Here is a 22,766-nt window from a genome sequence, read left to right on the forward strand (position 1 = left end):
GATGTGTCATCACTATGTTCACTCACGTATGGAGTTGTGGCTGGATGTAGGAACAATGTTTGCACATGAAGGTACACCCTGGTAACTGACATCCATGGGCATGTGTTTCCCTGAGCCACATGGCCAATTGGCTGACTGAGGAGGTGAGTACTAGCTGTGTCCCCATTGCACATCAACAACAATCTCACAACCCCCAACGTAGGCACACGTCCATGTACTGAATAGGGCTGTGCGTAGGACTGACCCAAACGAAAGCAGGCCAGGAGTGGTGTCCTACACCACATGTGACACCAGAAGTTCACGTTGCATACCTACTCACACACAGCTGTGTGGACACATCCTGTTGTGATATATGACATTGCTCAACATGGTCAGAGGTTGGACACCATACTCACATTGCTGTAGTCACATGACGTCCAGCACCAATGCAAAAACACTGTCTGGCTCACAGAGGGGGAGCTTTCCATAGGGACACACCCCATTTGCACATGCGTCAGTCAGTGCCTCCCTGTAGGGACAATGCTCATTGTGGCACAGAAGTGGACAATCCCACCAACACACCTCACAGTTAGACACCAGTGGAGCTGCATTTACTTTATTGGCATGTGCGTGTCAGTACGGACGAGGCAACGGCCACAAGAGGCAGGGACATGCTTGAGACACTAACATGCAGCATGGGTGCATGTCGAGGTTCAGGAAATGTTGGGGCTAAAATAGGCAGAATTCATCACAGATGGCAATGCTCTCAGTCCACCTTGCCTTGCAGGATGAGCCATATTTTGTTTGGCGTCTGACCATTGACCCGTGTGAAGGGGCACGACTTACTGGCCATGGGATCTGCATGTTGGTCTGCCTCTGGAGAGCGCAGATTGTCTGCTCTGCTGATGGTGATCAGGTGTGAGGGTCCAACAGGTTCACATGTCGTGCTACAGTGCCATTTGTGTGCTCTCCCCCGGCAGTGTGTCTGAATTGGCAACTTTGCCAAATGACGCTGTGTTGCACCAAGCATGGACCTGCATCACCTTGCACAGGTGTGTGTACACAGGCGTTGTAACACGCTCATGCATCCAGGGCCCGGACGAAGGCAGACCTTTTCAATGTGGTGATCGGATATGTGAGCATTCCCCACAATGCAACAAGTTGTTGGGACATGTGCTGTGGGTGCCAATCGGATGCGGCTGCAGGAGCGTAGTTACTCATCTATGAATGCCCGTGCAGCTTCATGTACAATGTGTTCCAATAGTACGTTGTTGTCGTGTTCAAGGAACACCGGGGTGAGCCAATCCATTAAGTGGTCCGGGCAGGTGTGCTCAGCCCATGCCGTTTCACCAATCCGCAACACAGCCCAATAGGGGAGCTCCTCGATGTGGTCACTGCTGATGAGGAATTGTGCATCTCCCATGCACAACTACCAATACATACGCAGTATGTCAGGGCATTCCATGCACGGCTGTCTCGGTTACACTCCTGTTCGTGATCCAACAGGAGGTCCAGACACAATTCATAGTCGAAATCATCAACAGTTGAGTTGGATACTGTAACGCCCTGAACGTCTCAGGATCGTTTAACAGACACGACAATGAGGACGCAACCACTTGTGAAGGGTTAGTTCTTTTAATGAAGGCAAATAAAATACAAAGAACAAACAAAAGTTATAGTCACTGGAATCCTCCAGGCTAAGTACGTTACCAGCCCACAGCACGGATGGTCCTAACCGTCCTCTGCATAAACGCCGATCCCGGCGTATGCCAACAGAGGGCAGAAATGAAATGGCCGACAATGCCAATCGGTAGGCTGTGAGGGGCACGAAGAGTGTTGGGGAGAATCGAGGAGTCAGGGAAACACCCAGCCGGGGTCTCTACCTGAAGGGAGCAGCCGCTCAACCTCTTCCTCAGACTGCACCGGGACGCGGAGTCACCTCCTGGTGATGCGTCACCGATACCCCAATCACAAGCAAGAAGACTGAACCGAGAGCAGCCGCTCGATCGATCCTGTGGACTTCCGAGTCTGTAACGCGGCAAACACCTCCTGGTGTGCGTTACAGCGGGCAGTCCCTGTGTCTCTGGTCGGGCTGGGAGTTACGACTCCAACCAGCAAAAGCCCCACTGCGCTTGGACTCAGCCGAGTCAAAAAGCGAAGCTCAATGGTTGACCGGTAGAGCTTCCGGGTCCTTCACAGGTGACGATGGGGCAAGACACGGCCCAGGGAGTAACGACTCGACCTACCTCCGTTCTTGCCTTACTGGAGCACCACTCCGGAACACTGCTCTTCACGAAGCAGGTACGTCGGTGTAAACACAATATCCGACAGCCTTGTACCTCCCGGTTCCTCCCTTTATAGGGCGTGTTTCCCTTGAGTTATGTAATAGCTCTCCTGTTTACATAAGGGCGTGTTTCCCTTGAGTTATGTAACAGCTCTCCTGTTTACATAAGGGCGTGTTTCCCTTGAGTTATGTAACAGCTCTCCTGTTTACATAACCTCTCAACCGCTAAGCATCCTGGGAGATGTAGTCCGTTTTCGCTGGTTACCGTTTTCCTCCCCTCGTAGGACAGGAATTCTTGACAGTACATCCTCCCTCTCAGCGGCTCCCCACGGGTCCAGCGCTGGCAGGAAAACGCCGATGGAACAAGGAGACCAAGCGCGGAGCATGAACCCCTTCAGCCGGTTCCCATGAATGCTCCTCCGGGCCATAGCCTTTCCACGCAACCAGGTACCACAGCTTCCCCCTGCGCCATTTGGACGCCCGTATGCCCGACACTTCATACTCCACCTCCGACTCCACGCATACCGGCCTAGGTGTCCCAGACGGCTTGGAGGGTGCTGGTTTGAGCAATGATACATGAAAGACAGGGTGTATCCGCAATGACTGGGGCAAGCACACCTGCACGTTCACGGGACCCATACACTTGGTAATTCGATAGGGGCCCATGTACTTGGGATGGAACACACTGTTCTTTCGAAACCTCATGTTTCTTGTGGATATCCAGACGTAGTCTCCAGTGCGGTACAGTGGCCCGGGCCTTCTCTTCCTATCTGCCGCAGCCTTGTATCTTCTCTTGGCCTCTATTAGGACAGCCCTTGAGCGCATCAACGTGTCTTTTATGTGTGCCACCCTGTCCGCTGTGGCGGGAATCCTGTCCTCTCTGAACGGATGTAGAAATGGCAAGAACCTGGGATGTTGGCCATAGTTGCTATAGAACGGAGATGACTGTGTGGAGCTGTGAGTGGCGTTGTTATAGGCTATCTCTGCAACCCATAGCAAGTCGACCCATTCTTCCCTGCCCTGGTCCACAAAACATCGCAGATACTGTTTGAGCGTTTGGTTCAGGCGCTCGGTTTGGCCGTCCGTTTGAGGGTGGTAGCTGGTGGACAGGGCGGTCTTAACATGCAGCGCAGTGCACCAAGTCTTCCAGAATTGCGCAGTAAACTGCGACCCCCGGTCCGACACGATCACCCCAGGTAATCCATGCAGTCGTACCACATTCTTTAGGAGTAGTGACGCCAATTCCCCGGCCGTAGGGACTCTCTTGCAGGGGATGAAGTGCCCCATTTTCGTCAAGTAATCCACCACCACCAGTATTGCCGTCATCCCCTGGTCTACCGGTAGGCCCACCACGAAGTCCAGTGATATGCTATCCCATGGTCTATCCGGGGTCGGAAGTGGATGTAAGAGCCCTTGGGTTCGGCCATGGTCGGCCTTCATGGTAGCACACGTAGGACACTCCTGTCCCCACCTCCTGACATCCACTCTCATGGTTGGCCACCAGAAATGCCGTCCCATGCTAGCCACCGTTTTTTCAAAGCCCAAATGACCTGCGCATGGAGAGTCATGGCACCAGATGAATGCTTGTTTCCTTAGCCTAGGCGTGGGTATCAATAGGCACCTGCCCTTCAGGGGTATCCCGTCCTTCAGCTGCCATTCTCTGTGACTGAGGAGCCACCTCCGCCATGGGAATGACCTGATCCCTCTCTTTATTCCCCTCAGGAAAGTATCCGGTTGGATAACCCCCAATACCATCCTCGGGGAAATGATGGAACGCTCGGTTGCAGGCAATGGTTCCTTAACTGCAGATTGACGGGACAGGGCGTCCGCCTTCCGGTTTTCCGTCCCCGGCCGATATGTGATGCGGAAGTTGAACCCCGCAAAGAAGATCATCCACCGCAGCTGCCTGGGAGAAAGGTGTCTAGTGGCCGTCATGAACTGTAGGTTCCGATGGTCCGTGTACACCGATACCACATGTCTTGCCCCCATCAACCAATGCCTCCATTCGGTGAAGGCGTCCTTGATTGCGAGAAGCTCCTTCTCCGCAATATGGTAGTTGCGTTCGGCGTCGTTGAGTTTGCGGGACATGTACGCAACGGGATGAAGCACCCCTGTGTCGTGGTTGCGTTGGGACAAGATAGCCCCCAGCGCCACATCCGACGCGTCCGCTTCCACCACGTAGGGGAGATCCGGATCGGGGTGAGCCAACACCGGCGCCTTACCAAAGGCGCTTTTCAGGGCCTCAAAGGCTTTGTTCGCTTCAGGGGACCAGACAAACTCCCTGGACTTCCTCAGTAGCTGTGTGATTGGGGCCACCACTCCTGAAAATCCATCTATAAACCGCCTGTAAAAGTTGGCGAAGCCAATGAAACTTTGGACGTCCTTCACGCTTTGGGGCACCGGCCATTCTTTCACCGCCTTGATCTTTCGTTCTGCCATCTCCTGTCCCTCTGGACTCAGCATCACTCCGAGGAATTCCACAGATGTGACGTGGAAGTCACACTTGCTGAGTTTACAAAACAGCATGTTTTCCCTCAGTTTTTGGAGCACAGCTTTGACGTGGTGTACGTGCTCCTCCACACTGGACGAATAGATGAGGATGTCGTCGATATATACGACCACGTAGATATCCAACTCCTCTCTGAATACCTCATTCAAAAAGTACTGAAAGGCTGCCGGGGCGTTGCACAGACCGAACGGCATGACGAGGTACTCAAAAAGGCCGAACCTGGTCTTAAAGGCGGTCTTCCGCTCGTCTCCGTCCCTCATGCGCACCAGATGGTATGCCCCTTTCAAATCCAACTTGGTGTAGATACGAGCTTTCTTGACCTGTTCCAGAAGTACACTGATGAGAGGCAAGGGGTACCGATTTTTTATGGTTATCGCATTCAATGCCCTAAAGTCCACACAGGCTCTCAGCTCCCCATTAGCCTTCGGGATGAAGAAGAGTGGCGAGGCGGCCGGAGACTTGGACGGGCGGATGAATCCTAGCTTGAGGAGTTTATCCAGGTACCCCCGGAGATGCACGTTTTCAGGCTCCGTCAGGGCATACAGCCTGCCGCTGGGAACGCTGGCCCCTGGCACTAGGTCGATCTGGCAGTCAAACTGTCTATGTGGTGGTAGCACTTCCGCCTTCACCTCATCAAATACATCCTCAAAACTGTGATAAGCCTGGGGGAGAGCCACATCTTTTTCTGCCGCTGTAGCCACCGTCTGACTCCCGCTCTCATCTGCGTCAAGGGATTCCGTTCTTATTCCACAATGCAGGATGCAATACGGTGACGTCATTTCGATGCGATGTGTTGGCCAATCCACAAAGGGGTTGTGTTTCTGTAGCCACGGCAATCCCAATATGACGCCATATTGGGGCGCTCGGATGATGTTAAAATCGATTTGTTCCAAATGGTTCCTCCCATATCTCATCGGAAGGACCCCCGTGTGCTGTCCGATGGGCCCCGTCACCAATCGCCTTCCATCTACCGCATAGACGCCTTCGGGTACTGCTTTGGGAAGAAGCACTAGCCCTAGCCTGCATGCCTCGTTGTGGTCCATAAACATGCCAGTGGCCCCTGAATCCACCATGGCCACAACGGGTATCCACTGGTCATGCACTCCCACGTGCACCGTGATAAACAGGTGTCGTTGTCCCTTAGTGACCGAGTTGGAAAGTGAAGGGATGGATGAGTGACTCCGAGATGCCCCTTCTCTGGTCTTGGAGTCCTCTAGTTTTCCGCCGGTATGTCCACCACGGCTGTTACCGACCGGTTGGCCCGATAACGTGACGTCTTCGGTTTGGCAGGGCATTCACGTACGTAGTGGCCTTTTTTGCCACAATATAGGCACAATCCTTGTTTACGGCGTGACTCTTTCTCCGTGGCTGTGAGGCTCGCTCGTATTGCGCTGATGTCCATGGGTTCTCCCTTGGATGCGGTGGAAGTTTCAGGACTTCCCACCGTCACATAGGATGGAAGGGATTTTCCTTTTCTCCCATGATCCCCCTTTCTTTCACTTAGCCTATGTTCCAGCCGTAATACCAGGTTGATAAGGCCCTCACATGTCTTGGGTTGAGGGTCAATATGAGCCACGGCGTCCTTGAGCTCATCGCACAGCCCTTGATGGAAGAGCGCCGTCTGTTTAGCAACAGGCCACTTGGTTTCCGCAACCAGCCTTCGGAACGCGTTGAGATACTGCACCAGGTCGTTGGATCCCTGTCTCAACTCAAGCATTTCACGGTCCGCCGTGTACGAGTCAGCCCTTCTGTCGAATACCTTCAGGAATTCCTCGCGAAAAGCACCCCAATCACATAAGAGGGGGTCGTCCCTGCTCACCAGAGGTACGGCCCATTGTGCCGCGTTTCCAGCCAAATAGGATATAAGGAAAGCCACACGAGCCTGACTCGTGGGGAACGCCTTTGGTTTGCACGATAAATGTAGCGCCACTTGTGTGAGGAATACCTGCACTGTGTTAGGATCCCCACTGTACCTCTCTGGTGTTGCCAAGGGGATGGCTACCGGCATTTCCACTACTACCGCAGGGGTCTGGTTCGTGAGGGAGGTGCTGGGCGTGAGCGGGTCCAATTGGATAGCATCCAGTCTGGCTTTTACATCGGCTGTTTCTTGCCTAGAGGCAGCCACTTCAACTTGCATGGCCGCTAAAGCAGCCAGCACATCATCAAGTGTTGCCATGTCTGTTATCGACCGGGAGACAGTTAGTGTTATTAAGGTCGGATATTTTGTAACGCCCTGAACGTCTCAGGATCGTTTAACAGACACGACAATGAGGACGCAACCACTTGTGAAGGGTTAGTTCTTTTAATGAAGGCAAATAAAATACAAAGAACAAACAAAAGTTATAGTCACTGGAATCCTCCAGGCTAAGTACGTTACCAGCCCACAGCACGGATGGTCCTAACCGTCCTCTGCATATACGCCGATCCCGGCGTATGCCAACAGAGGGCAGAAATGAAATGGCCGACAATGCCAATCGGTAGGCTGTGAGGGGCACGAAGAGTGTTGGGGAGAATCGAGGAGTCAGGGAAACACCCAGCCGGGGTCTCTACCTGAAGGGAGCAGCCGCTCAACCTCTTCCTCAGACTGCACCGGGACGCGGAGTCACCTCCTGGTGATGCGTCACCGATACCCCAATCACAAGCAAGAAGACTGAACCGAGAGCAGCCGCTCGATCGATCCTGTGGACTTCCGAGTCTGTAATGCGGCAAACACCTCCTGGTGTGCGTTACAGCGGGCAGTCCCTGTGTCTCTGGTCGGGCTGGGAGTTACGACTCCAACCAGCAAAAGCGCCACTGCGCTTGGACTCAGCCGAGTCAAAAAGCGAAGCTCAATGGTTGACCGGTAGAGCTTCCGGGTCCTTCACAGGTGACGATGGGGCAAGACACGGCCCAGGGAGTAACGACTCGACCTACCTCCGTTCTTGCCTTACTGGAGCACCACTCCGGAACACTGCTCTTCACGAAGCAGGTACGTCGGTGTAAACACAATATCCGACAGCCTTGTACCTCCCGGTTCCTCCCTTTATAGGGCGTGTTTCCCTTGAGTTATGTAACAGCTCTCCTGTTTACATAAGGGCGTGTTTCCCTTGAGTTATGTAACAGCTCTCCTGTTTACATAAGGGCGTGTTTCCCTTGAGTTATGTAACAGCTCTCCTGTTTACATAACCTCTCAACCGCTAAGCATCCTGGGAGATGTAGTCCGTTTTCGCTGGTTACCGTTTTCCTCCCCTCGTAGGACAGGAATTCTTGACAGATACGCAGACATCCATGGGACACACAAATGTGCATGTTTGGCAGTGGAACCAGGGTTGGACGCATGTGAAGTAGGCAATGTGGAAGCTGAGCCAATAACTGATCCGCAGCACTGCCAGTGCGCCCAGTAAATGCAGCATAAGGGCACGGTACTGTTCCACGTGACGGGGGTTGTGCATGTGCCCGGAATGGCCTGCCATTGCTTTGTAGCATCTTGTGGAACCGGCATTCTTCTGAACTGCGGCAGTTGTGTGGAGGATATGCCACAGCTCTGAGCAATGATTCGAATGTGTGTGCAACGTTGGGGAGAGTGGGTTTCTGTTTCCGTGAGCGTCAAGGGTATCCCATGCGGGAGTACCACAGGCAGGGGCTTCTGTGTGTGGGGTGTGGATGAGTCAGATAGTTCATTTGAGGAATGCGTGGTGTGAGAGTCGTCCCCGCTGCCATGGCATCTCTCTCAGGATGTTCCAGGCACGTTCTGGACCAAGGTCAAAGGTGCAGGTGTCCTCCCGCCTTCTGCATTGGAACAATGGAGCTTTCATCCCTGATGTTTGTCTGACTACTACTTGCATTTTAGGAATGTGATGTGGCTTTGACGCTGAGATTGGGAACGGCCTTGGGCTCATGGTGTACGGATGGCGATACACACACACACACATGTTGGCATATGTAGCCAGGTGGCCGAGAGGCCTTACGCTGCTGTGTAATCTCACTCCGTCTCTCTCCCTCGCTCTCTCCCTATCTTTGCTTTGGTGGGCAAATGGCACACCTTCTTCTCTTGGATTTGGTCTTCTAGGCTGTGGGCTACGGATTGTCCAGTGAGTGGCACGAGGGCTCATCCTAAGGGTTGACTTGGCTTTTTTCTGTATGGTGTTTTGTGTTGGTGATTGCATTGCTGTTTGACTGAGGCTCCATTTTCTAGCCACGCAGATCGGTTGGATTACCTGCTTGTGCGACATCAGGCAAAATGTTTGTATTGGGCTTCGTGGTGTTGGTGTGCAGTTTCTTTGTCCGGGGTTGGGGGTGGTCCCGGTGAGGGGGATGTGTGGGGTGTTGCGGGCCTGGGTGTGGTGTCGGTGGGTGTTGTGGCTCTCTAGGGTGTCCGGGCCACATTATGTGTGGCTCCATGGCATCTGTTGCCCTTCCGATGTGGCCTTGGGCTGGTATCCCTTTTGTTGTGCTGGCTGCCATCCGACTTAACACCAGGTCAGAGCAGGTGTAGATTTCCTGGTGCTAATGCGCCTTATCGCCTCTTTTGTGTTTTTATCGCCTATCTGGCTGGTTGTTGAGAATGTTGAGGTGTGGTGTGGTCGTGGCTTTTGGCACGGGAACGCCCACTCTGCACCTCATTAGTGATAGTTGCGGTAATCCTCTGTGGCGATGTTTTTTGTGGCTGCTATCGAGGGTAAACTGGTGCAGTGGGCTGTTAGCACCAGCTTGTGAATGGGGAGGTAAATTTATTGCCACTTTGGCTGCGATAAAGTACCTATGATAAATTCGTGTGAATATACCCCTAAATGTAGTGGCAGAAAGAGGAACCATAGTGAGAAGTGTTGTGATGTCAGAGACTACCGGGTATTGGGGCACCACAATTTTATTAACTTCTCATAAATCAATAATCTGTAAATTTTAGTATTAGTGTCTCTTTTCAAAATAGGAAGTATAGGGCTATTACAAAGGTTATAAGGGACTTCTTCCACAGCCCCCACCTTGATCAAATCCTCAACAATGTGCGTTAATGCTTCTTCGCCTTCCCGAGGCAATGAAGCACCTTCCTTCACTTGAATATGCAATGGTGGAATAACCATTTGTCCCACATCGGTATCTGATCTAGCCCATAAAGTACTCGGTAACGATGCCAGAGCAATATCTTCTTTAATGAGACAAGACCTGTCAGCCATTGGATAGTTATCATTTAAAATAATACGCACACCTTCTGGGGAACAACGTATTGTAGCACGAAAATGTTTAAGCATATTGATACCCACAATATTATCCGGTGTGGTAGGGGAAAGCAAAATTGGACATGCTGCAGTGAATTTATCAAGACTAAATGCAAGTGGCTGTGACAGTGGGCTAGATGTAGGTGTTCCATTGAATCCTATCGATGTTATCATTGTGCCAGACAGGGGAGCCCTAGGAACCAATTTTTTAGACAGAGCACTACAAGTAGCTCCTGTATCAACCAGAAACCGATCAGTAGAGCCCAAAACATTTGCATCAACATAAGGACCTTTCTGATCTACTGGGACATCAACCGGTCCCTTACCCCATCCTAGGCATTCCTATGAATAATCAGAATCCCCAAGACCATCAGCCGAATAATCTGACATTTGATGTTGATTTCGTCTATCAAAAGTATTAGAATAGTTTGGCTCATGTTCAACTGCCTCAAACCAGGGATGAGTTCCTATTCCTCCCCTATTTCCTGAATTCCCTGGGCGTCCTCTCATACTTCCTCTACCCCTTTGAAACTGCTGACCTCGCAAAAGGAGGCACTCAAAACGCCAATGTCCAATCTCTTTACAATAAGCGCACTGATCAGAAGACAAAATTGATCGAGAGCAAGGGGATACACCATGGGTATATACTGTAGGTCCGCCTCTACCACCACTTCTGAATGGTGGCCCATATACTTGAGCCAACATAACTTTCGTTTTTAACTTATCCTCTTTACCTTTTGCTTCCAATTCCTGACGCTCATAATACTGGGCCATAGTCAAAAGGGAGACTGGGGAAGACGTAGTCCACAAACTCTCGCTGGCCTTTAGGCGACTAGCTATTTCTGGCAACATGTTAGCGACAAATTTGTCTACGAACAGATGCTTACCTGTGCCATCTGTAAATGACTGTCCACTAAAGTCATGGAATGTTTCTTCAAACCGTGTAAAGGTATCAGAAACTGACTCATCCGCTTTCTGTTTACAAGACGCTAACGTTGTCCAATCTATTTTCTTAGGGGGTATGACAGTTTTTAACTTAGTTGCAATGGCTTTGGGAAGATCTAATATCTCCTGTTGTGGTTTCTGCACAGGCTTTCTAGCCACATCCATTTCTTCTAAATGCACCCAAGTATCACCATATGCTACATTATCATCTATTTTCCGAATTTTTCTCCATATATCAGGGGGCAAAATAAGTCCAAAAAACATATCAATATCTGGCAAGGTCATAGTGCAGGAGCTAATGGCGCCTTCCACTTCTTCATAGAAAGCGGCCAGATTTTTCCGCGGGTCAGGCAAAGCACCTTTAAGAGCCATAACATCTGCTCTACTCCAAGGAGTAAAAACCCAATTATAGACAAAATATCCCTTTGCATCATCTAAATCTTTATAAGCACTTGTTCCTAAACCCTTCGGAGGAACATACAAAGGCGCAGCTTCACGCATCGGTTTTACAGTAACTACAGTATCACTAGGGTCATTGTCTGTCCCCAAAACTTCTTCCTCTGCACTAGGGTCTGAACTGTTTGTGCAGTTTTAACTTTACCAGCTGATTCTTGCTCCGCTTTTAAACGTAGTGTATCATGTCTTATTTTAACTACCCGTCTAATTAAATCAGGTATATTTGACAAAAGGAAAGTTCCATCATTTAATTTTTTATAATCAGAATTAATATAATTGGGCTATAAGTTTTTAGAAACGCTTCTAAAACCAAGTATTACCTTCCAGGTGAACTTCTCTGCAAAATATAACTGCTCTAAATCCTTCCACTGCTGAACCTGCGCTACAAGGTCTGAAGCAGAAGTATTCCATGAGCTTCTTTGCGAGCAGTGGATCTGATAGTGGCTTTTTCATCAACAGTCAAAGTAGAACGAGTCTGCCGCCCATCTTGCTTATCTAAGTCTTTATCATCTAAAGAAAAATGTTCACCTACAGAAAGATCATCCTCAGGGGCAGAGGGAAACTTATACGGGGTGGAGGTCGATCTAACAAGATGGTATCATCCTGAGGTTTATTAAGTATGGGATAAATGGGGTGCCTAACAGGGTACTGGCCAGTTACCTCTAAACGACGCACCCTTTCCTCTTTTTCTTTTATTGCTTTCATCTCTTTATTTTTTAATTCCAATGCTTTTTGATATATCATTTTTCGCTTTTCTTTTTTTGCTATAGCTTCTTCTTTCCTCACTCTCTCTTGCACTTCTTTCTCCCACATTTTTACACAATCAAACATATCTTGTCGACTTTTTCTCTTGAATAAACACTGCTCTACATATTGAATCTTTTTAAAGTCAAATGACCCATTCACAGGTCATCATAAATCAGGATCGTTTTTCGTATATTTGTTCCACAGTATACTATACATTACGGAAGAAATACCGTATTTGACATACATATGTCTATTAGGTGTCCCCTCTGGGGGAGCCGGCTGACTTCTTTCTAAATCCGTTTTGGTACCACCAAGAAAGCAAAACAGCGGAGTGTGCTGGAAACAGGGATGCTACCAATTTTTTGTAAAATATTACTTTTCAAAATATTCAAAAGTAGAGAAAAATCTCCATATTACCTACCTTTATTTTTTTTGCAAAAAATAAATCAAACAAACAAAACCAGAATCTTGGCCAAGCAGGCAAGAGTGCCCCTTCAGCAACCTTACCAAACAAGAGTCTACAACCTCCAACTGCCAATCTCTTGGTCGACCTAATGGTCACTGAAATGCCAAAGGATACCTCAGTCGGGACCGGCCAACACCTAGAGGGTCAAATCAAGAAAACTGGAAAAATCATTTCAGCTGCAAAGACAAGGGTCTCCTCATGCAGGACATCTCCTCAGCAATATTCCACTATTCCGTCAAGACCACTTTCAAGTGCTGCCTGAGGTTGTACATTGAAGTCAGAGAACTCAGGCCTTATATACAGCTTTTTCTGCACTGGTAAGCATGTGGATACAAATAGAAGGTACAGGCCTTTACAGGAATAGTTACCGACAAACATGGGCAGATGGGAGATCACTTAGTCAGCAAAGTGGGAGGGGCATCAGTGAGAGATTGACAGTTGAGTCTGAGACCAGGTGTTCTGGCAGCTACAAACTCTTAGCATGCATATTGCTTTTAGCTGAGTCAGGAAGTCAACTAAAATAGACAGCACAGGCAGGGAAAAAGACGAGCAGTAGAGGATGGGAGAATTACAAACCCAACAAAATGGATGGCACAGCCAAGATGGCTTCAGCTTATGCTAACGGAAATTATTCCAGATTTCCACAAACACAATAGAGATACAGTGGCTAATAACCTGGAATGCCAACAAAAAATATGTAATCATTTAAAGATGAATCTGTACAAAGACAAAATACCAATACATAGTGGGGTCCAAATGGGCAAGCAATGACACAGGATGGGGGAGGAGGAAGCAATGACGCCAAAGGAAGCAACAAGCAAAAAAGTAGCTCAATCCAGGCATGAGCAGCCAAAGGATACCAATAAGAAATTAATCAGTACTTGGCCAATGATCCAGGGAAGGTACAAACACATGAGGAGAAAGGGAAATCCGCATGTGCTCATCAATGAGAGGCAAGGAAATGAGTGAAAATGAAGCCAGCCAATAGTGAGTACTGGGTGGGCTCTAAGCCTTCTATCAGCGAACAGATTGCCTTGCAAGCAACAGCACATGTGCTGTCTCAGACGAGACCTAAAGAAGGATATGGGCTGAAATAAAATATTTGCCTAGTATCACACACTCCCGTCAAGTGACTCTCCTGTTTTCCATCAAATGTCATTGTTTGTTTTATTTTTAATTCTTGGGGCATGAGGTTAGACCATGAAGTTAGGCACATAGAACACATCAAATCTCAGGCTGTTTAAGACTCCAGGGTCAAGAGAATCTTAGGCTACGTCAGAGCCTGGGATCTGACTCAAGCCCTCTGGGGCTCACCCATCTCTACATTGAGTCATATCAATTCATAATGCTGAAGCTTTCTGTTAGAAACTGCAGCAGTACTGCCTTGTTCATAAATCCTTGAAAGATCATAGGCTGAAGCTTACCTGGTTTGGATTGCAGCACCACTGCCATGAGCATAGGGCCCTAACATTTCACTGTAGTGCAGCATGCAAGCTAGACTACAGCATTACTTCAGTAGGCTTTATGCGCATACTGCTAAAGTATTGCAACCCTGCAAGCCTATACATACCGCCGTACGACTTGACTTCATGAAGCTATAGTTGCATAGCCTGGAGTGCAGCTATATTGCTCTTTGAAGGTCAACAAAGATTTTTGTAACTCTATAGCTTCCCAACATAAACTGCTCAAAAGTTGATATAGTTCCACTACTCTCCAGCTCTGCTATACATTCTTTACTGGACCTTATGTGACAAAGTTGTCTTTCAGCCAGTCTGACATATTGAAACTACAGCATTAAGTATACTGGATAAAGCAAAACTTTGTGCTGCCGGCCTAAAGCCACCCGCATTTTGTTATGAGGTCACAGCTGTGTTGCAGCACTAGTTCTCTCTGTAGAAATCCCAATTGTCTACGAGGAGAATGAGCTTCTTGGTAGTATTATTCAATCACACTGTGCACAGTAATGGAGAGTTGACCCCATATACATCACCTGCAGCAATGTCATTGTTCATGGAAAGGTCACCCCATAAAGCAGGGAAGACTATCAAATGATAAAAATGAGCAGTACGCTGTTTTTATAAATGTCATAGGTTTCTATCTCAGTGTAGATAACTCAAGTCTTCCATCTTACCCGGGTTTATGAAATGATTAACACTGAATGGAATGATGACACCAATTATTTTAGCTTCCAGAAACAGTTTCTCCAGTACTACAACAATTGTGTTGCATCCTCTGACCCAACTGAAGAGGTACTAGACCCTCTGCTGCCAGCATTCCCTTGCTCCTTCAACCCCTTCATGGAAAGAGTACAAGATTGTCCCACCCACAAGATTGTTAATGCCTTTTCACATCTACTGCCAGTGCTGCACACATAGATGCATATCACATAGCACAGTGGAGCAATTCTAAGAGTCACATATAAATGCACGTCTCCCAAGGCTTAGTATTGCTCTCCTTGCCACTCACTTCTTCATGTGCTTAGCACAGAAGGCCTTCATTACTCAGTTCCCACTCCTCCCCTGGGACTCACAGCCGTGACCCAGCACTGCAAGGCCCAGGAGGGGTGGGGGGGGGGTGAATGTACTCTTATAAGTTTATACTAATAATTACTATTATACATTTTAAAAGGCTCCGAGGGAGGAAGGGTGATATAGGTCCTGTGACCATGACGAAGGGCACATGCCGTTAAAAGCTTTTAGCTTACAGTTCATTGCACTTTACAAGTTTCACATTTAACAATGTAAGTTTGGGATAGAAAATACCAGAATGTTAATCACTGGAGGAAAAGAATCCTTAATAATGGTTTGATTGTACAGCACTCTCCTGCCCTTTTCCTGGGTCTCACCTGTGCTTTATAGTCTTTGACATAAAAAGGTAAAGATAGCAGCACCCACATTTATCTCACTAGATCCCATTGCTTAATTGTACAGTCACTTAAGAGATGCCTTCAGTAGACATTGAGCTATTTTCAGCTGTTTTGCTTGCTTTCATATCTTTCTTCCTCAAAAGTTGTCTGTATCACACACCTTACCTTGCACCGTGTATCTGGGAAGCCAACAACCAATAAGGGTGTCATTCAAATAGCAGCACGCCTCATTAGAGTCTGAAGAAAAAGGGGCATTTACCACACCCTGACAGAACTCCATGGACTCCCCATGCCAGCCAGCTCCACTTTAAAAACTAGCTGGATTGTCTACAGATACACCATGAACGACACCCCTGTTTACTTGAATGACAAGCCTATTATTTGGGGTGGCTTTCCGCATGCTCTCAGCCAAGACACCTTTTGTAGGGAAAAAAAAGAAAACAAGGGATTCTCCATCTGTGCACTGAGGATCCAGAATGGTTTCCCTGTGTCCCTCTGGACGATCCCAATCTAGTTCCAATTTAGGTTACAGCTGTATATTTACCTCTTTACAGAACACTACAGCATGGTGCCGAAACAGTGCACAAACCTGATACTTGTCCTAATACATGTTGACTGACTCTTTGCCTTTGGCCCTCTGCAGGCTTCCACTGACTGTTAGATTTGCAGTATGTAAATGCCACAAAATACATCATGTACTAACCTGGAAAACAGTTTTTAGATTTGAAGTAAAGATTTACGTTTTGTACAAACCTGATCCAAGCTTTCCACCCAGTGTGGCTAACAAAATGTATTTCCACTTCATGCAGCTTTAAACTGGATACACTTGTTTTTTTAGGACTATTATTTATATATATATATATTTTTATGTCTGCATCAAAAAAGTTGATTGTTGCAAAGTCACTGCAACAATGCCAGGGCGTTAACAGTTAATTAATGGCACTACTTTTCAGATCAGGTTGTATGCATATTAGAGGGACCTCACAATTTCCCAGTATGCTCAGGGCCCCACAAATCATAGAGCTGACCTTGGCTGGGCCTCGTGGCCTCCTGCATCCTGCTAGTGCTGCATGCCTGTTGGCATATGAAGGCTCTGCAGTGGGACATGAAATTCCAGTGGGTGCAGCATCAGGGGATTCTCTCCGACATGGTCCGATCTCAGAGGGCAAAGGATCTGCAGTGGTGGCTGACAAACCGCTATTGGGTCAGCGTCAGACCCCTCACCTTTCCCCAACCAGAAACTCTGATCTCTAGTGGAGTTCAGGCTCCACATCAACCTGTTGGAGATTCGTGCAATCCAAATAGCATTGAAAGCCTTTCTACCCTCCAGCAAGGGGAAACTAGTGCAGGTGTTCATGGACATTATCATTGCCATAGTACTGCAACAAGCAGGACAGGGTGTGGTCATGGGCCCTCTGTCAAGAGGTCCTGCTTCTCAAGACATGGCTGGAACTTCATTTCCCTGGCGGTTCAACACCTGGCAGGCTTTCTGAACACCAAGGTTGACAAACTCAACCCTCAATACCTAGCACATCACAAATTGCATCTCCTTCCGGAGGTGGTACAAGGTTTCTTCCAGGAATAGAGAGTACCTTGGTTAAATCTTTTCACCACAGCGAGAACATGCAATGTCAGCAGTACAGTGCACTGGAGTTTCCATGGTAGCTCTTGCTCGGAGACACTTTACATCTAAAGTGGACCTCAGGCCTCCTGTACACCATGCCATCAATAGTACTTCTGCCCAAAGTTCTTAAGGAGATCAGAAGCGAACGGGCTGAAGTCATTCTTGTGGCTCCAGATTGGGAATGGAGAGTCTTGTATCCCGAGCTGTTGAGCATGTCTATCGCTTCTTCGATCAGGCTGCCTCTTTGGAGGGGCCTTCCGTTGCAGCAGCAGGGGAGAATTCTGCACCTAAACCTGACAACGCTCCACCTTCATGCGTGGAGATTGAGTGGCAACAGTTGACAGCCTTTGACCTTCAGCCAGAAGTTTGTAATGTCATTTTGGTAGCCTGTAGTCCCCCCACCAAGGCGGCATACACTTGCTTTTGGGGTAAGTTTGTGGCATGGTGTGCAGAAAAACAAGTTGACCCTTATCTGCTCCTCTTTCAAAGGTTTTCCTTTTTTATTCTCACTCTGGCTCAACAGGGCTCTGCATTAGGCACATTAAAGGATTATTTGTCTGCCATATCAGCAGCCTTCTCTTTTCAAGTTCCTCTTTGGTAAATACATTTCTAAAGGGTCTACAGCATATGTTTACCCCAGTCCTCTTCATTTAGAGATATCAACCTGCTTCTTACCTACCTGATATGCGCTTCCTTTATGCCACTCCATAACTGTCCAATTGACTACTTAACATCAAGACAGCCTTTCTTATTGGAAGCACATCTGCCAGGAGGGTTAAAGAGTTACAGGCGCTATAGGCGCAACCTACTTATTTTACATTCTACCCAGACAAGCTGGTCCTTTGGACTGTAGCATCTTTCCACCTTGACCACACAAAAGAGTTCCAGGTGGACAACCAACTCTTTGTGGGTTATGTCCCTGCCTAAAAAGGGAAGACGAGACAGAAATGGATCGTGTCATGATGGATTGTGCTCTGTGTCAAAACCTGATATGCTTTGACCAAGAAGCTATTACCTGAGGGTTCGTGTGCTCATTCCACGGGAGGCAAAGCTGCAAAGACTGCATTAGCGGGCAGAGTTCCAGTCCTGGAGATTTGCCAGGCAGCAGCCGAGGCCTCTCTGCACACATTTACCAAGCATTGCTGCCTGGACAGTCAGGTACATAGGGACAGGCCCTTTGCCCATTCGGTCCTGCAGTAATTTCTAGTGTGAATTTGTTTTGCAGACCCACTGCAGGGGTTTTATTCTAAGGTAAAGAATCTGCGGCTAAAAGACTTTCTAAGATGAAAAAGTTCGCCCTATCAGGTAGTCTCTGTCCAGCCGCAGATTCATTATTAACTCATCGATCCTCCCCGCTCTGTGAGGAGGATCGATGAGTTGATAATGAATCTCCCCGCTCTGTGAGGAGATTTTTAGATTTAGGTCTGTTCCCCTTTCAGGGCACTCACACAGCAGTGTTAAGTACTCTTTGTGGCTCCGATCTTCTGGTGTGGGAAGTTGCAAAAAGAAACTGGCATCTATATTGGCACTGTGCACATCGCTTCTGGCAAGGATGATGCCCCGTGGAGCTGAAGGATGCCACCTACCAGTGCGCAAGGATACTGCTTATGAAGCTATTCTTGATCCAGTCTGACGCCTGGGGATAATTCTAAGGTAAGGAATCTGCAGCTGGATAGATTCTCTACCAGATAAGGCATTACCAAAGGTAAGTAACTTGGTTATTAGGCTAAATGAATTTGCTTTATACAGTTCAACTTCAAAACATTAGGCACTCAACCACACTCAGAGCAGCTGTTCATGAAAAGGCCCCTGGTCAAGTTTGTACTGGAAAAATGCTCAGAAAGAGCCAAAACAGGCAGACATCACTGTGTAGAATACATGTTATCTCTCACATCTGAGACAGACTCAGAATCAAGTGGGACTACTACTCCTATTAATTACATCACCCAAGGTATATGATGTTACTGGAAGCAATAATTACACTACATGTTCCGTATTAATTGGAATGTGTCCCTCTGTATTGTATATGCATAGAAATACCAGAGGTGTACATGTTCCCTCTTGAAACATATTTAAAAGATGTTACTTTAGCAAATGTGACTAACACAGAATATAAATTCATGCCTTTTCTTTTGTAGCAAGAAGTGCTCGCACCAGTATCAGCATATCAGTGAGTGACAGCATGACAGTACTGAAAAACAAAGAATCGGTAAGTAACACAACTGACTTACATTTGAAAACCGCTCACTCCTGTTAAAATGTGAAAGACATGGTGATTAAAATTGCATCACATCCTATTCAAGAATAGACTAACCTAATTATGTTTTAATGTGAATGGAATATTAGACCGCATCATTCAGATATTTATACTTACTTTTGTGCACAGGAGACTCACTTTAAATAATGAATCTTGCTGGATATTCCAAAGTTAGGTCTCACTATTGCTTCAATTATCAATTAATTGAAATAAACTACCGTCATTTTGGGTAGTTTTAGGGGGAATTAACTGTCTGCCAATGCAGATATTTTCTGGCAAAAGTATTTTAGAAATTATTCTAGAGACATATATATGGTTTCCAAAAATAATTTACTTTCTAACCAGTATAATTGGTGGTTGTCAGAATGAGCAAGAATTCAGTGAATTATTTATTAGAATCCTACTCTATATGAATTATATACATTGATTTAACCCCTTTGCTGATAGGTCTTTTCCCCCCTAGTGCTACTCCTTTTTGTGACTATTTGGGGTAGTTCGCGATTAGGCCCCCGTTACTTTTTGTCCACATAAGGTATTCAGGCCAAATTTGCGTCCTTTTCTTCCAACATCCTAAGGATTCTAAAGGTAACGAGGGTTTATGGATTCCCCTGAAGGGGACCGAGATATTTGTTTTCTGGGGGGAAAATGTGCTACATAAGAAAGCGTCTTTTTTCCCCTGCAAATGGTATCGACAGTTTTTTGGCATTTTAGTGGGACATAGCCAATTTTTCCTATATTTTTCATGCTTTCAACCTCCTTCCAGTTAGTGGTACCAATAATAGATCCTGGAAAGCTTTACATTTCTGAAAAGTGGACAAAATTCAGAATTCAGCAAGAGGTCATTTGTGTAGATCCTTCATGGTTTTTCTATAGAAAGTAACAGTTGAAATTATAAAATATTGAAATGGAGTTAAAAAAACCCAGCCATTTCTGTCTACATGTACACCTGTAACTTATTCTAACTATGGCAGATTTTTTAAAACAATATACTATTACATCTGCTGAATCCTCGTGGTTGCAGGGATATATAAAACTTCTAGGTTCACCAAGAACTCAAGGTACCCAGAGCCAAGAACTGAGCTGCACCTTGCAAAGGTTTTTCATTGTGTACCGGGTATACAGCAGTTCATCTAGTAAAATATAAAGAGGGAAAAATAGGTATCAAGGAAACCTATGTATTTCTGAAATTGGAATAAGATATGGAGTTTAGAAGCAGTGGTTATTTGCACATCTCTGAATTTGTAGGTACCCATACTAGCATTTTAATTAGAGGGCACTTTTCAAAATATCTTCTTTATCTGAAAGAAACAGTTAGTTATAGATTCCTTACCTTAGAATTTCCCCCAGTCGTCAGACTGGATCCGGAAAACTTTTTCTCATCAGTACCTCTGCGCGTCGGAAGGTGGCGTCGGTCGACTCTGCGTTCGTCGTTGGCGTCGTGGTCGCCGGGATGACGTTGGGGTAGCTACATAGATGCCGCCCTCGCGCGCTGACGTCAGTTGTTTCTTTTTCTACGCCAGCAAGCGCAGATCCGGAGAGAGCGGTACCCTCAATTACTTTTTGAATGACTTTTTCTCGTCTTTTGTAAACATCGTTTTTTAAGTCCATCGACTCCTGTGGAGCGAGGGATACGGTTCCTGTATGTCGGTGATGGATCCGCACCACGTGTGCCTATTCTGCCTGGAGCGCGACCACAACTCCAAGTTGTGCTCCGACTGCTGGACCATGAATCCGAAGTCACCATCATTCCTCTCACATCCCACCCAGAGCCACAGGTCAGCGCAAGCTGGTTAGCCCCTAAGCGGCTGGGGACGTGGGAACCACCGCTGTGTTTCTGGGGGCCAGCGGGCAGGCCAGTCCACCACAGCCCCCTCTGCAGCAGCCTCCAATCCCTCATAGTCCGACCTTCCAGTGCCACGAATCGCCAATGGGTCGCAGGATTCGCCATCACCTCCTCCACTGGCGCACCATCACGTCAGACAGGTGGGTTTTGTAAATGGTCCAAAGGGGCTACTCCCTCCCCTTCGAGACTACCCAACCATGCCACCTCAGTACCACTGCATGTCAGAGGATCATCTGGCCCATCTCCAACAGGAAGTTTGGCACTATTGGCCAAGGGAGCCATCAAGCGCTTTCCTGTCCCAGAAGTAGGTCGTGGTTGCTATTCACGCTAATTTCTGGCGCCCAAGAAGGACAAAGGCCTGCGTCCTGTATTGGATCTCAGGAATGTCAACCGCTTCCTCTGGAAGGAGAAGTTCGACCCTGGAGACTGGATGGTAGCGTTGGCCTTGCAGGACGCTTATTTTCACATCCCCGTCCTGCCGGCCAACCGGCATTACCTACGGTTCACAGTAGGCCACGAGCACTTTCAGTTTACCGTGCTCCCCTTTGGCCTTACCAGCGCCCCTTGGGTGTTCACGAAAGTGATGGCGATGGTCACAGCTCATCTGCACAGATCAGGGGTTTAAGTCTTCCCCTATCTCGACGACTGGCTGTTGAAGGTGGGGTCGCCCCAGGCTGTCGTCTCCCACCTCCAGACTACGGCCGACCTCCTGCATTCTCTGGGGTTCTCCATCAATGTGCTGAAGTCACACCTGACTCCCTCTCAGAAGCTCCTCTTCATCGGAGCTGTTCTGGACACAACGGAGTTTCGGGTCTATCATCACGAACAGCGAGTCTGGGATATTTGGGCTATGATTCCGATCTTTCAGCCTCTATCCTGGGTTTCGGTCAGGATGACCCTCCGGCTACTGGGCCTGATGGCCTGCTACATCCTGCTGGTAGACCATGCCAGATGGCATATGCGGGCTCTGCAGTGGGACCTGAAGTTCCAGTGGGCACAACATCAGGGGAACCTGTCCGATAGCGTCCAGATCTTGGAGGGCACTGCACACCAATTGCAGTGATAGCTAACAAACCAGGATTGGGTCGACGGCAGATCCCTTTGCCTTCCCCAACCAGAGTTCACAGTGGTGACCGATGCATCACTTCTGGGATGGGGCAGCCACATGGAAGAGGCAGGGATCAGAGCTCCACATCAACCTTCTGGAGCTATGGGCGATTCGTCTTGCACTCAAAGCATTCCTTCCCTCTGTACGCGGAAGAGTAGTGCATGTGTTCACGGACAACACCACCACCATGTGGTACTGCAACAAACAAGGCGGTTGGGGTTGTGGACCCTATGTCAGGAGGCCCTTCGCCTCTGGGCATGGCTGGAATATCAGGGCATATCCCTGGTGGTTCAACACCTGGCAGGTTCCCTGAATGCCAGGGTGGACAAACTCAGCCGCAGGTGCATGATGGATCACGAATGGCATCTTCACTCGGAGGTGGTGCAAGGTCTCTTTCGGCAGTGGGGAGAGCCTTGGTTAGATCTATTTGCCGCCAAAAAGATCACGCAATGTCAGCAATTCTGCGCATTGGAATTTCCAAGGGGGC

At 47.9% G+C, this 22,766-nt stretch overlaps 1 protein-coding gene across 1 annotated transcript in view; it reads left to right on the top strand.

The window, feature by feature from the left end:
- LOC146860809 (sperm-specific sodium:proton exchanger-like) overlaps positions 1 to 19,328 on the top strand; it is a 5,538,638-nt gene extending 5,519,310 nt beyond the window's left edge. The window contains exon 26 of the mRNA XM_085646172.1: positions 19,210 to 19,328. Within this exon, the coding sequence (XP_085502298.1) occupies positions 19,210 to 19,328 (119 nt within the window). The remainder of the gene's footprint in view (positions 1 to 19,209) is intronic.
- Positions 19,329 to 22,766: the final 3,438 nt, after the last annotated feature.

This window comes from Triturus cristatus, chromosome 3_1, assembly GCF_964204655.1.
Source record: "Triturus cristatus chromosome 3_1, aTriCri1.1, whole genome shotgun sequence".
Taxonomy (NCBI): domain Eukaryota; kingdom Metazoa; phylum Chordata; class Amphibia; order Caudata; family Salamandridae; genus Triturus; species Triturus cristatus.